The sequence below is a fragment of the Polypterus senegalus genome, chromosome 3, assembly GCF_016835505.1.
Source record: "Polypterus senegalus isolate Bchr_013 chromosome 3, ASM1683550v1, whole genome shotgun sequence".
In the NCBI taxonomy this organism is placed as follows: domain Eukaryota; kingdom Metazoa; phylum Chordata; class Cladistia; order Polypteriformes; family Polypteridae; genus Polypterus; species Polypterus senegalus.
In genome coordinates this window covers 99,201,577-99,215,810 of record NC_053156.1, presented here as the reverse complement: position 1 = coordinate 99,215,810, position 14,234 = coordinate 99,201,577, and the positions used below count along the sequence as shown (strand labels likewise).

General features: G+C 35.9%; 1 protein-coding gene across 2 annotated transcripts in view; it reads left to right on the top strand.

Annotated features, from left to right (window-relative positions):
• The window catches only part of tbc1d32 (TBC1 domain family, member 32), a 188,422-nt gene that overhangs the window by 34,750 nt on the left and 139,438 nt on the right, over positions 1–14,234 (top strand). For both annotated transcript variants that reach the window (XM_039747661.1, XM_039747662.1), the window contains exons 4-11: positions 3,933–4,110; positions 5,129–5,200; positions 6,683–6,808; positions 7,228–7,306; positions 8,473–8,576; positions 8,673–8,734; positions 10,823–10,973; positions 13,161–13,220. In XM_039747661.1, coding sequence (XP_039603595.1) covers positions 3,933–4,110; positions 5,129–5,200; positions 6,683–6,808; positions 7,228–7,306; positions 8,473–8,576; positions 8,673–8,734; positions 10,823–10,973; positions 13,161–13,220 — 832 coding nt within the window. The remainder of the gene's footprint in view (positions 1–3,932; positions 4,111–5,128; positions 5,201–6,682; positions 6,809–7,227; positions 7,307–8,472; positions 8,577–8,672; positions 8,735–10,822; positions 10,974–13,160; positions 13,221–14,234) is intronic.

Below are 14,234 nucleotides of genomic sequence, written 5' to 3'. Positions count from 1 at the left end.
AAAAAGGATGTGATTAATCCTTCTTTGCTTGAGCAAATCTAGCCATTGTAATTTTTAAGAAATAGGACTTTCAAAGCTGTTCAGGTATGACAAATGTTAGGGAATAACAGAAGTGAAAGGCAAACATTATTACAGTGAGTGACCATTATTGTGAATATGGCACTCTTGTGGCAAGATTTTCAACATCTCAAACCTGGACACTTGTGTAGCATGTATGCCCATGTATAATCCTCATTTGTTTAATGCCTGCTATATCTCATCATATGTTTTTGGATTTCTTTAGCACCTCCATCAGAGAGATCAGGGTGTCGGGGGGGAAACACTTTTACTAATGAACACAGGATTTCACACAGTATTGATAAGGAAACAAATAAATGGTAGTACTTGCTTTTTTTCACTTCTTGGTCTTCATAGCCACACATTTAACAAAAGTTCTTAATCAACCTTTTCCCGCTTGGAAATTTGGAACACAATATTATACATTTATTCCTTTCAATAGTTTGTCCCACTTGGTGCTTTGTACTTGCTGTTCTAAATATATTATACGGATGCTTGTTTCAGAGAAACATTTTACTAGAATAGATTATTTATTTAAAACTATGACATTTTGATATTCTTCAGTTATTTATCAGGGCACATAGCCTGAAATCGATGTTTTCCTTGCCACCTGGATGACTGGTCACCCTAGTAAATTATACTGAAAGTGAAAATACTGAATCTTTGTAATCTGTAAATAATAGTGGTGCAGGGTTTATTTAGTGTAAAGGTAATACTGGGTAAATGTTCATTTACTGTTGTGCATAATACCACAGGGTAAATAATTCATAGCTATACTTTAACAGTTAAGGTGATCATTTAACTTACCTGTTACGACTTAAAGCAGCTGGGGGACTGAGTTACTAATACCCTCTCTTTTGCTTCTGCTCAAGCTACTGGGCAGACTTTATAAAGCAGAAGTAATCTGCTGAAAAAGAGGTTTCTGTGCATGCTTTACTGGACTTGCCAATGGAGGATTACAGTCTTGTATATGCTCAAGCAGCCAGTGACAGCGACTTACTTCTTACACATGCAGTCTGCTTGTGTTTCATTTACCTGTATTGTGGATCTGTTTGCTGTTAGTAGCTGCAAATAAACAGGAGAACATACACCTTGGTGTAATTGCTGTCAGGATAAAATGGAAACAGTAAACTAATTTGTAGTTGAAATCACACAGGATTTATTTTTTATTTATTTAACTGTGTACAGCACAATTTGTTCAAGACAAAGCATCGTGGGGGGTTAATTTGTTTCATGTGTTCAGACAGGCAGAAAGACCTTCCTATCACAATAGGTGCTTTGAGCATTATAAGCAACCCTATCTTAAAATGGTTAATAGAAATATATTTTCCTATGATTGTATTAGATTACTGGAAAAACTCATTTTCACTTGATACCAAGAACATGTTTTTAGAGGGCATTCAAGTATATAATCATTACTATATAGTTTATTAAAATACTAGATACTGTAGACTGTGCTATGGAGTGTGCTCACAGGATGCTAGACCTTTAAAGGGTATATTTAAAGAACAGCTGTTGTAGTATTGTGTTACAATTTATAAACAAGAATAACTTAAAAGTCTTTAACACAACATTAATTTATTTTGTAAATGTTGGTAATCAGCCACCAGACTTTTCATTTGTAAATGCAGTGCTTAATTAAGGCTAAAATATGAAAATAATGCAAATCAAAACATACTGTTTATTAATAAACTGTGAAAGCATTGCAGGTGTGCATTAAGATAATTTTATTTCTACTGCTCTATTAAACTTTCCAGCATACAAGCCTTATTTAGCACTCATTTAACTGAGCATGTGGGTACTGTTTTGGATGTAACCTATCAGTCAGGAAGTAGCTCTCTATGAGAAGAAGGATATATATGTTTTTTGTGTAACTTTAGGTCACAGAACAAAATGTCCAGTTATTCATGTATCACTATTTAATGCAATGCTGTTTCACACTAAAGACACAAATACAGATTCCCTTTATGGAGTGTGGTGATCGTTTGAGTCACTCAGCAGGACATGAAGACTGCATGGCTTTCATCTTATATGTATAAATGTACAGTATACTGTATATAGAGGATAAGTGTATGATTAGCTTAGATTCCTATTTAGCTTATATAGTATATTCAGAGTATTTGGTACTTGGTACATATTTTTGATATCCATTATGAACAACAGAATCTTAAAAATTCTTCTAGATGACCTGATGCAACTTTCCTTTTGCTCTGCATTTCCCTTCTGCATCATGTTAATTCTTTGTGAATTTAATTTCTCCAGTGATTATTTATAAAATTAACCCATATAATGAAAGAGAACAGTCATTATGTATCCTTGTTCCTGACATTAAATTTCATTATATTGTAAATTAAATTCTTTTTATTATATAATTATACAAATGGTATATACTGTATAGTTATTGCAGATGTTTTAGTGTATTAGATTAGCCAAAACTTTATTTGTCTCCAGGTGGAAATATGGCTTTTTACAGGTCTTTAAATAAATAAATGAATAAATATACGCCCACACTATGGACACCGTGAGGCATTATGCAATCATATTGCTGTTGGTATTCTTGACACACTTTTGTTAAATGTTTTGTTGGCTGAAAGTAGTCAGTGTTAGTGCATCACATAGAGGATGTGAAGCATTGTTTATAATGGCACTCAGTCTTTTTAATTAGCTTTTTGATTTGTTGAGCCTATTTTGAAGTGATGTTACCAGCCCAGCACACCACAGAGTAGAAAATTGAACTGGCCTTCACAGAGTTGTAGAACATGTGAAAGTTGTCACTTCTCGTGTTAAAGGAACGCAGTCTCCTAAAGAAAAAGAGCCTGCTCTGTCCATTTTTATGCAGTTCTTCTGTGTTCTGAGACCAGTCAAACTTGTTATTAATGTAGACCCCCCAAGTACTTGTAGGAGTGGACCACCTCCACATTCACTCCCTGAATAGTGACCAGACATAGAAGCTCTTTGGTGCGTTGAAAGTCAATAACCAGTTCCTTGATTTTGCTGATCATAAGATGCAGAAATTTCTCTTTGCACCAGTTCTCTATCTGACTCTTATACTCAGTCTCATCCCTTTTTATCAATTCACCCTGTAATTGCAGAATCATCTGAGAATTTGTGCAGTTGACATGACCTGGTGTTGTATTTATTGTCTGAAGTGCACAGAGTGAAGAGAAAAGAAAACAGGACCGTTCCTTGTGGTGCTCCAATGTTGCGCACATGTAAATGAGAGACCCAGGCCTTAAGTCTCACAAACTGCAGTCTACCTGACAGATAGTCCATTGTCCAGGACACATTGGCTCATCCACCTTCATATCTCTGAGTTTACCCCTTAACGGGGTGGCTGGATGGTATTGAAGGCACTGGAGAAATTCAAAAACATAATTCTCAAATTGCTGGCAACTTTGGCCAGGTGAGAATAAGCCTTGTGGAGCAGATAGATAGTTGCATAGTCCATTCCAGTCTTTGTCAGATATGTCAAACTGCAGTGGACCCAGGTGGTCTACCACAAGAGGATTCATATAGTCCACTTCCAGTATTTTTAAGGTCTCCATGATGTGAGACCTAAGTGCCACTGGTCTGCAGTCATTAGGTGAAGAGACGTCTGCTTTCGTTGGAAGGATTTTTTTGCACAGCAGCAACACTTCCTGTAGCCTTAGGGACAGACTGAACAGGAGACAGAGGACACCACAAAGTTGATCAGCACAGGCCATAAGACTTCGAGGACTGACTCCATCTGGCCCCACAGCTTTTTCTATGTGTAGCTTCCTCAGTTGTCTCCTTACTTTGTCTTCAGTAATGGACAGCTGACATTGATGGTCATATCACCAATTCCAGTTGGCATCGTAGGATAACATTTTTGTGTTTTCATTTTTTTTTATTAGGTACAAAACGATGATACAGTCATTAAAAAACACCATGATGATTGTTGTTGAATCTCTGATAAACAAATTTGAAGAAGATTTAATGAGAAAAGAAGAAATGCACAGAAAAAGCCAGAGTGAACATCACAGTAGTCATTATACTGACAACTGCTCAGACAGTGACTCTTCATTTAATCAGGTACATGGATTTTTATAGAAACGTTATGTGTGTTATATTCTATCCACTTCAGGGTAAAATCATGAATGGAATGATGATTTCAGAAGTGTAATTTAAGAGGCTATGGTATGATTGTTGGTGCCAGGCATGGTGGTTCCAGGATTTCAGAAACAGCTGCCTTCTTGGAATCTTTACATAATGCAGTCATTTACAGAAAATGGTACATTGAACAAAAATTATCCAATGAGTGTTACGCCTTTGGGTGAAAACACCTTAACAGTAAAAGAAGTCAGCAGATAATGGGTAGACTTGTTGAAGCTAGTAGAATGGCAAGAACTATTTAAATTACAGCTCTTTATAACAGTGGTATACAGGATGGAATCTCTGAAAGTTCAATGCATAGGACTTTAAAGAGTATGAGCTACAGCAGTAGAAGACCACAAATTTAAAGATTGTAAAAATGATGCTAACTTGTCACATAATCTCCAAAACACAATGATTTAAGACTTAAAAAATGACATATGGTTTGGTGAGTTCAGTTTCTACTGTATCATGCAGGCAGTGGGATCAGAATGTTGTATGAATGGAACTGAATTTTGAATCCATGGATCCAGCCTGCCAAATGCTACCAAGTGGTGGTAGTAGTGTAATGAATGTTTTTTCTTAGTACACATTAGACCTAATAATACCAATTGACCATCATAGGCTACAGTCTATGTTTTTAAAATGGATTCCATCAGACTAATGCAATGTCACAATGCACACATTATCTCAAGCTTATTCCATAAACATGCCAGTGACTTCAATTTATTTCAATCATCTGATTTAAACCCAGTAGACCTCCTTTGGGAAGAGGTGGAATGGAATGTTCACTACAGGAATTTTAGGTAAAATATCTTTTGAATTTTTGTTTTGCTACTGAGTCAGCATGGGTCAAAATTCTTAAGAAATATTGTTACATCCATACCTTGAAAATTTCATAAATTTTAGAGAATCCTTTCAAAAATATTTAATTTCATTTTTATATTGTGTTTTCTAGAGTTACACTTTTATAAAGCAAGAACAACTTCAAATAATTACAGAAAAGCTAGATCCTTCACAGAACAGAGAGGTAAGAATGATGTTTTTCATAAGTAATACATTTTATTAAATCTGTGGAAATTTCCTTGTGTTTTGACCACTTGAATTATGCCCTTGATGAAGCAGGTGGTACATTTATCTTAATGATATAACAATATATTAATAATGGACTACCAGTAGATCAGACCGCAGTTTGTGAGACTCAAGACTGTGTCTCCCACAGGGAACAGTCCTGTCTCTTTTTCTCTTTCCTCTGTACACCTCAGAATGCAGTATGAATAATACATCAGGTCAATGTCTCTTGTATTGATAAGGGGAATAACTCAGGTGGAGAACTTTGTTTCTGGGTGCAGTAGGTATCGTCTTTAAATTAACATAAGCAAAACCAATGAATTGGTTATTGACTTTTACCACACCAAAGATCCTCAATGCCTGGTCACTATTCAGGGAGAGGTGGTGCACTTCTAAAAGTGGTTGGGGGTACACATCAATAACAGGCTGACTGGCCTTGTAACATAGAGGAACTACAGGGTGAGGCAGAAAGGACAGATGTCTTTGAAATGGCTAGAACTCACCACTAGGTGGAGTGACAGATGTGCAGCAGGTGGCGTTAGGTTCGCGAAGTCTAAGCATTTTTTTATTTTCTTTTTAGTTGAAGCCATGGAGCTGTGGACGATAGAGCACCGCGTTTTTGCATACAGTTTTTTTGTTAAGAACAACCAATCTATTACCGCAGTTCAGCGTGAGTTTCGTTGCCATTTCAGTATCCACAGAAATAAAGCTGTTCCTGCTCGTAACACTATCCTACGTTGCACTTCGTACATGAGGTACACTAATGAAGAAAAGACCGCCGGGGGCTACACAAACAACACATACCCCTGAAAATGTGGAAAGCGTACAACTGACAAAATGTCTGTTTCCTACATGCTTAGATGGTCCAAAACATGTTCCTTTTAACAAAAAAGCATCAATGGTAAGACAGAAAAGCTAGTATCTGAAGGAGTAAGTTATTAGCAAGCTAATGACATTAACTCTCAAGATCATGTTAGAGGCAGAGTCTGCTTTTGCAAAGCCAAAATATAATATTGAAACCATGCACACTTTGCTGATAACATTTTTGAGGCAAGTCTGTAATTTGGAGGTGAAAATAAACAACATTGTTCTCCTCAGCCCATTTAATTATTGCATTTGCCCCTAGAAAAGTTAGAAGTACCTTTCCTACTTTTAATCATAAAACATTTTTGGACAGGCAGCTATATACTGAACATAACTGTTCTCAGATGTACTACTTGTTGAAGCATTATTAACTAGAAGTGTTTTGTTCTTTACTACCTGGGTTGTTATTTTCTATAAATTAAGTTTCCATATGCTACAGGGAAATTATTTTGTATGTTTTATTTTTTTTTATATATATACAGTATATAAATATAATATATACTTAAAAATGTAAATATTTTAGTGTATTTTTTTTAATTACACATTTTTGAAAATATTATACTTTTTATTTTTTTAGGTACGATGGGAGGCTCTTCAAACTCTCTGTTCTGCACCGTCCTCTGATGTTCTTAATTGTGAAAGCTGGGGAAGCCTCCGTAAAAATCTTTCAGCAGCACTTGCTGACTCAGATTCTGCAATGAGTGTAAAATTCACTGTTTACATATGGAACATATATATCAGTTTAGAGAATATATTGAAATCCATTTCCTTTATCTTCTTAGTACATTGAAGGGACATTGGGAAGTCAGAAACTAGGAGCATTTATTTTGGCTGTGGAGTGTTACTTGGGTTCCAATTCAGTTCCAGGCTGGTGTGGCCAGTTTTCTGCCACTTTCCAAACATATAGGTTAATTAATCACTTATTAGTAATTAATTTAATTAAGTTCTTATTGGCTTAGTGTGATGGTGAATGAGTTCCACAATAACCAGCTGTACCACTTAGTTCATTCCTTGAGTCAATTGATGCTTGGTTTGCTTCTGGGTTCCTATGATTCTGACCAGACAAATGCACCCATTAATTATAATCTTTGTTTGCATAATTTCAACATGTATTTCTTTCAGGAAAAGGTATTAAGGTTCTATGCAAAAACATTTTCTTCGTCACCTCTAAATATCACCAAGGAAATCTACACTAGTTTAGGTATGTTAATGCTGCTGCTGCTGCTCATTTTAGAAGTCATAGTTTTCTCTATGTAAAATACTGTGCCATGATTCTGTACTGATCTTTAAAAGTTTTGTTTGTTTAGAGCAATAGCATTATAGACAAAAAGCATAATATGAACTTTCTAAAAACAAAATTGCAATTGCATGTTTAGAATGTTTTTAAATTCTTTTGTTAACTAATGCAGAATTGGCAATGAATAGCTCAGCAATTTTGGCTCTGTCTGTATGAAAAATGAACTTCCTTATGTCATGGTGTTTTCTTATTTCAGTATATTTTTGAAACATTGACTGTAATCTTCATAAATATGTAAACAACATCTTGTGCATCTATAGATGTTAGATGTAGACTTGAACACTTGAGTCAGCTATACATTAACTGCAACACATCATATCTGGGGGTGCTGTAACATTTTGAACACTTGACCTAGCATATTTTAAATTTTCTTCACACAGAAGCTAAGGTGATTGATTCTTAAGAGTTATACAAAATCTTGTCCTGGAAAATTTGCAAGATGACTTTCCATTAACATCAACTCCAAGTTTTTCACAACCTCCTTGAACCTGTAATTTAGTAGTTAAGGACTCGTGATATTGCCTGCAAGTGTGACACGTATTCATGAGAACAGGAACAAGTGCTCATTATTTCTTGTAAGGCTCTCTCTTTGTGATTGAATGAATAATGTGACAACCTAGAAGGAAATGGTTTGGCCATCTTGTGAGGATGCCTCTTGTCAGAGATATATCAGACATACGCACTAGGAAGAGATTCAGGGACATATTTAGGAGGCAGAAGTAGAATTTATATTTTTTGGCTGGCCTTTAAGTACAAGAGTGGTATCAGGAATTCATGGTTGTTGCAGGAATATGGGAAGTCTAACACATACTGCTCAGAATATGACTACCACTATAATCCTCTAAATACAGATAATGAGAAGAGGTAATGATTATTATGCTTAAATGTATCATGAGCAAAATGTAACATACACCCTAATTTATACACTAAAGACCAAAGCCAACAAATGATTAGTTTTGTTTTTTTACGTTCTCTTGCTTTATTACTGTATGTTCTTTATACAATTGCTTGTTCTCAGTGTTTACTAATTATTATTATTACATTTTTTTACTTATTTTTATATCATGCAGCAAAACATTTGGAGTCGGATTTTCTCAATAAAAAAATGTATTTCATTAAGGTCACTGCTGGTGTAGATATATCCCATCAAGATATAATCAGATTATTGAAAAAAGTATGTTTATTTTAATTATTTCCTTTTGCTAACAATTTACTTTATGAGTAGAAATTTGTGTGCAAAAATCCTTTTTTTTTTTCTTTCTAAACCAAGGTGCGATTATTAAATGAATTTCAGAAAGAGGTTTCATCATTTTGGATTCGACATCCAGAAAAGTATGTATATTTTCATTCATTGATTATTATTATGTGAAAAAATACAGAAGCATGTATGAAACATGAAACATTACAATATTACCACATAAGAAAGATATTGGGTGCTCCCATAATGCTTGCTCTGTTGAGACTAATATGGTAATACTTTGGTTGATTCATCACAAAGGCTTGGGGAAGTGAGGCAGAAAGTGTTGTATTTGACCCCATGTGATGAGCAAAGTGGAGCCAAGGGCATGAATATCTAAACAGTGAATTAGTCAGATGAGAGTGTGTGGCGCCATGTGGAAAGAGCAGCCAGTGGCCATGCACAGCAGCATCATTATAGGCTGGCCAAGGAAGGACACAGCAGATGGCATGAGCACTGTTACAACCACCAAACCAACTGGGTTGTTGAAATATGTATTGGTATTGTCCCTATGTTATATCTACCTCCTTTAATTTTAAGTTTCTTATAACAAACTAACATCCTAGAATGCATCTACTTTGTTAACTGTGGTGTTAATGTATTGCCACTAAATCACTTTGTCAAATAAATAATTCCAGGATAATAGTACAGGGAAAGTCAGACACACAAAAAAAGCAAAAACAAAACACAGCACAACAATTTTGTAGCATCAATCAGGCCTTTCTAACATAAGCTAAAGTTTATAATTACCAAGTGAAGTGGCTCATCCACATTTTCATATCCACATATGGGTTCTCAAATGCTCCTTTTACCTCCTATCTCTCCTTTTCTGCTTTGGCCTCTCTTCTTTCAGCCAAGTGCTTGTCTCTAATTCTTCATTTTTCCTATGCTCACTTACAGTAAGTCCAGGGATTATACAGACTTTAAAGCCATTCACAGGCCAACTTTTGGCTTAGCTCTGAAACTAATTCTGAGTTCATGGGCACTGAACTTTTCATGCAGGGGCATCCAGATAAAGCTCCTTATAGTTATCATTGTACATTGGGGCTTTAAAAGTCTATATTTTCTCAGAGTGAAAAGTCACCCCTCCCAGCACCATATCATCTTAACTCTGGTGTCCTTGAAGAACATAAAATCCACATTTATTTTCCTTTGTCAGTGTTCCTAACTGTAGCCTCTTCTTGACACCCCACTTACACACATACACACAGCAAATACTGCCTTCTGGTGGTGTTCACCTATTCACACTGACATTAAGGAAGTATATGTTTATCTTGTCATGGATTGTTTAGTGTCGGTCAGTCCCATGTATGGTTCCAACTATGTTCTATACCTCTTTCTCCAGGCTATAGTTCTTGTCCCAGCCTTATTTCAATATCCCCACGATGTAATGAGGCATCTAATTAAGCAAAAGAAGAACCTGGTATTGTCTGGACTAAACTGTAAACTTGCGGAGATGAGCAGCAAATTAACTACTGCATATTTTTCTTTATTAACACTGCAGCCTCAAGTACTAAAATATTTTGATAATTATGTGACTACTGATATGTGCTCAAGCAGTTTTTAGTAGGTACACACTTTACTAATAATGGTTTACCACTCACAAAAATGTTATTAAAAATTATTTTTAATGCTTCTTTTTGCTGTCATCAGGCAAGTCAATATGATTCTTATATGTAGTTGCCTGACATTGCGTATGTCTTTAAATGGTTAGCTCACAGAGTTGCTGATCTATTGCTTTTTAAACTTTTTGGTTTATTTATTCTGCAAGATTTAACATGAATCTAAAAATCTGTCTCAATATGCTGTTTGCAAATTTAAATTTAGTTTGCTATTAATAGTTATTTATATAAATTTGGATTGTCTTTTTCATAAAAATTTTGTGCCAGTAATCTGAGATGTGGTTTAAAAGGCAAGGTTATCAAAACACTGTATAAAATGAGTATCACATGAAAAAATGAATAGTCAGGTTTTTGCAGTTGTCCTACAAAATGATTTTATTACAGTTTAATATTTTATATACAGTAGGTTAACATATGGTAGGAAGAATAACATTTTAAAATATAAATATGAACAAATGCCTAAATAGATTTATACCCACCACTCTCTACATTGTCATTCTACTCATAATAGTTTATTCGTTGCTTGTATATCATAATCTCTGTGGTTTTTTGTTGTTGAAGGTATATGGAAGAAATAATAGAAAGCACTCTGTCACTGCTGTCAGTAACACATGAGCAAAGCCTAAGGGCAAGAGGCTCAGAGAAGACATTGGAGCTTGTCCACTTCCAGGCTTTACTAGACATCAAAGCAACGTGGTTTAAGAAGTGGATGGTAAATATTAAAATTTAAAATGGATTACTGTAGGGAAGCATAGTGTTTAGCAATGCTGCCTTATACTTCTTAGAGACTCAATTTAAACATCAGCCTGGTTGTTAACTGTGTAAAGCTAGTATGTTCTCCCTATGTGTGTGTGTGGAGTTTTATCTGGGTATCTGGGTGCTTTACCACTGCATAAAGATATGTGTTATGATAATTACCAACAATAAATTGACTCGGTGTGAGCGAGTATGAATATAGTAACTATATATGTGGGTTATGTTCCTGGTGATGGACTGGCAGGGTTTATATTTTACCTTACACCTAATGCTGCTGAAATAGGTTCTGGCTCCCTTTATCTCTGACACTGGATTGTGTAAATTCTGTAAATATCTAGGTGAATGGCCCAACTGTTACTTGTGTAATATTTAATTTGACAAAAATAAAACCAATATTATGGTTTACAATAACTTCACCTGTTTATAATATATTGCCAAATGCCTATGGACTCTTGACCATCACAACTATATTAGCTTGTTGGACAACTCATTGCAGAACCATGGACCTTCCATAAGATTTTGGAATGTGTCTGTGGAAATTTGTGTCCATTCAACCAGAGGAGCATTTGTGAGGTCAGGCTCTGATGTTAGACAAAAAGACCTAACTTGTAAAATCATTCAAATTCATCCCAAAGTGTTCAATAAGGTTGAGGTTAGGGATTTCTGCAGCCCACTTGAAATCCTACACACCCATCTCATCAAAACATGTCTTCATGGACCTGGCTTTGTGCACAGAAGCACAGCCATGCTGAAGAGAACAGGGCCTTCCTTAAATGTTGCCACAAAGTTGAATGTGCACAACTGTCTAAAATATCCTTGTATGCTGTAGTATTAACAGTACCCTTCATTTGATCTAAGAGGCCAAGCTCAAAACCTGAAAAACTGTCCCAGACCATTATACCACTTCCAACAAACTTTACAGAAGACACTATGCAGCCTGAAACATTCTCCCAGCATCAGCCAAACCCAGATTTGTCCATCAGACTACCAGATAGTAAAGTGTCATTCATCACTCCAAAGAACATGTTTCCACTGCTCCAGAGTCCAATGGCAGTGTACTTTACAACACTCCAGCTGATGCTTGGCATTGTGTATGGGGATCTAAGGCTTGTGTGCAGCATGAAGCTCCCAAGGCACAGTTCTTATGCTGATGTTGTTTCCAGAGGCAGTTTGAAACTCTGTTTTGAGTGGTATAACAGAGGATGACAATTTTTTTATGGACTATCCCTTCACCACTTGGATGCCCTGTTGTTCCTCCTAGATGCTTCTACTTCTGGGTGTGGTGGAAGTGCTAAGGATCAGGGCTCTCCAGGCATCTGGGCGCTCTCTGGTGGTGACCACGGGCCCCTATAGGGTTGAGCTTCCATGCTCCTTTCCCATGGTCCCCATAGCCACCAGGGCGGTCACCCCCTCGAGGTCCGGAAGAGGTGTAATCCCTCCTTCAGTCCTTCCAGGCATCCCGGCTGGGTACCACCCCCAGCCACTTGCCACATATATATATATATATATATATATATATATATATATATATATATATATATATATATATATATATATATATATATATATATAGGTTTTAAAACAACAGGCCCGTTTTTTAACCCGGATAATAATGGTGTCCTTGCATATTCATGAATACTGCATCCAAGTATAACTGTTTTAGGTACAGTATACACATGAACAACGTATTGAATAACTGGTTGACAGTAGAGGAGGAGGAGGTTAGGAGCACGCACTGATACAGCACATTGCTGTACCCACCACATGACAAATCAACTCAGGATACCCAGATTAGGACCCAAGTGCAGTCATACAATGGGTGACACCTCCCTGTCCAATATACATCCGCATTCACTTTTAAGTTCAAATTTGCACAGAATGCGTTCTGGGATGTAGATGCCCAGTGAAGGACAAAGCCAGGATGAGATTATTCCTTGTGTTCATTTATTGTCTGGCAATAATAAACCAACTTTGGAATTCCATAAATGAACAATTTTTTAATATTGTGTCTGATATATGTATTCAACACAGGACTTCTTTAATGTACTAATGTTTTTGTGCCTGCCATCAAATGTTATGCATTTCAATGTTTTGATGAGTATAACATTGATGAAGCTCATTTAAAGTCATTATTTTTATACAGCATGTATGCTATAGCAGAACTGTGGTTTTGAGACTTCTTGAAAACAAGTACAAGTCACTGGTAAGTGTTTTTTTTTGTTTTAACCATTCTGCTTTCACTTGTCTATGATTCAAGATATTGAATAAAGTTTAATCTGTTTATGAAAGGCTTTGCAAGAAAAATACAAAATGAATGTACAGTAGCTTAGATGAACCATTGATATTGTGTGTTAATTTCTAATTTCTGTAGAATATATTGAATAAAAATGGTAAATGAGTGAAACATTTGGTGGGGTGGGGTCTATTAGAAAGTGAGAGAACATGCAAAATGCATATAAAACTGCAACTGTGTTACTACAGCTGCCAGCTCACACAAGATACTGGAGATACAGGATTTTTTTTTCATGATAGCAAGATTTCCACTACCTTTCTTGTTTGAGTCAAAGTGTCTCATAGCCCTGTCTTTTGTGTTTAAATCTTCTCCTAGTTGCCGTTTGCGAAGAGTTTCCACGTTATCCCTGTGTTTGTGTGTTTTTCTCTGAATACTCCAAGTTTCCCACCTCATCCCAAAGAGCTGTGTGTTAAGTTAATTAGATAGATAGATAGATAGATACTTTATTAATCCCAAGGGGAAATTCACATAATCCAGCAGCAGTATACTGATACAAAAAAACAATACTAAATTAGACTGGGTTTCTCAATATGCGCTGTATGAATATGCCCTGTGAAAGACTGGTGCCCCATCAATGGCTGATTCCTGCCCTTCTCCGAATACTGCTGTTTAAAGCCTTGACCTGTCAGAACCTTATACTAGATACAATGAGTGTAAAATAGATTAATACTATCTGAGCCATCTCTTCTTTTGGAGAAGCTGTAAAGAAGACACAGATGAAAAGAATTAATTTCACACAACATACGTAAAAGCTTGAACTGGCCTAAATGAAGAGTTAAAATAGTAAGTTATCATGGAGAATTATGTAACAAAAATTACACTTAAATATCTATGTGTCTGCATAAAAGGTTTTGTTGAGGCCTTCATTTCATTTTCATGTGAGTAGACCTGTCTATTTCAAAAGCTGAAATTTCCCCAAATTTA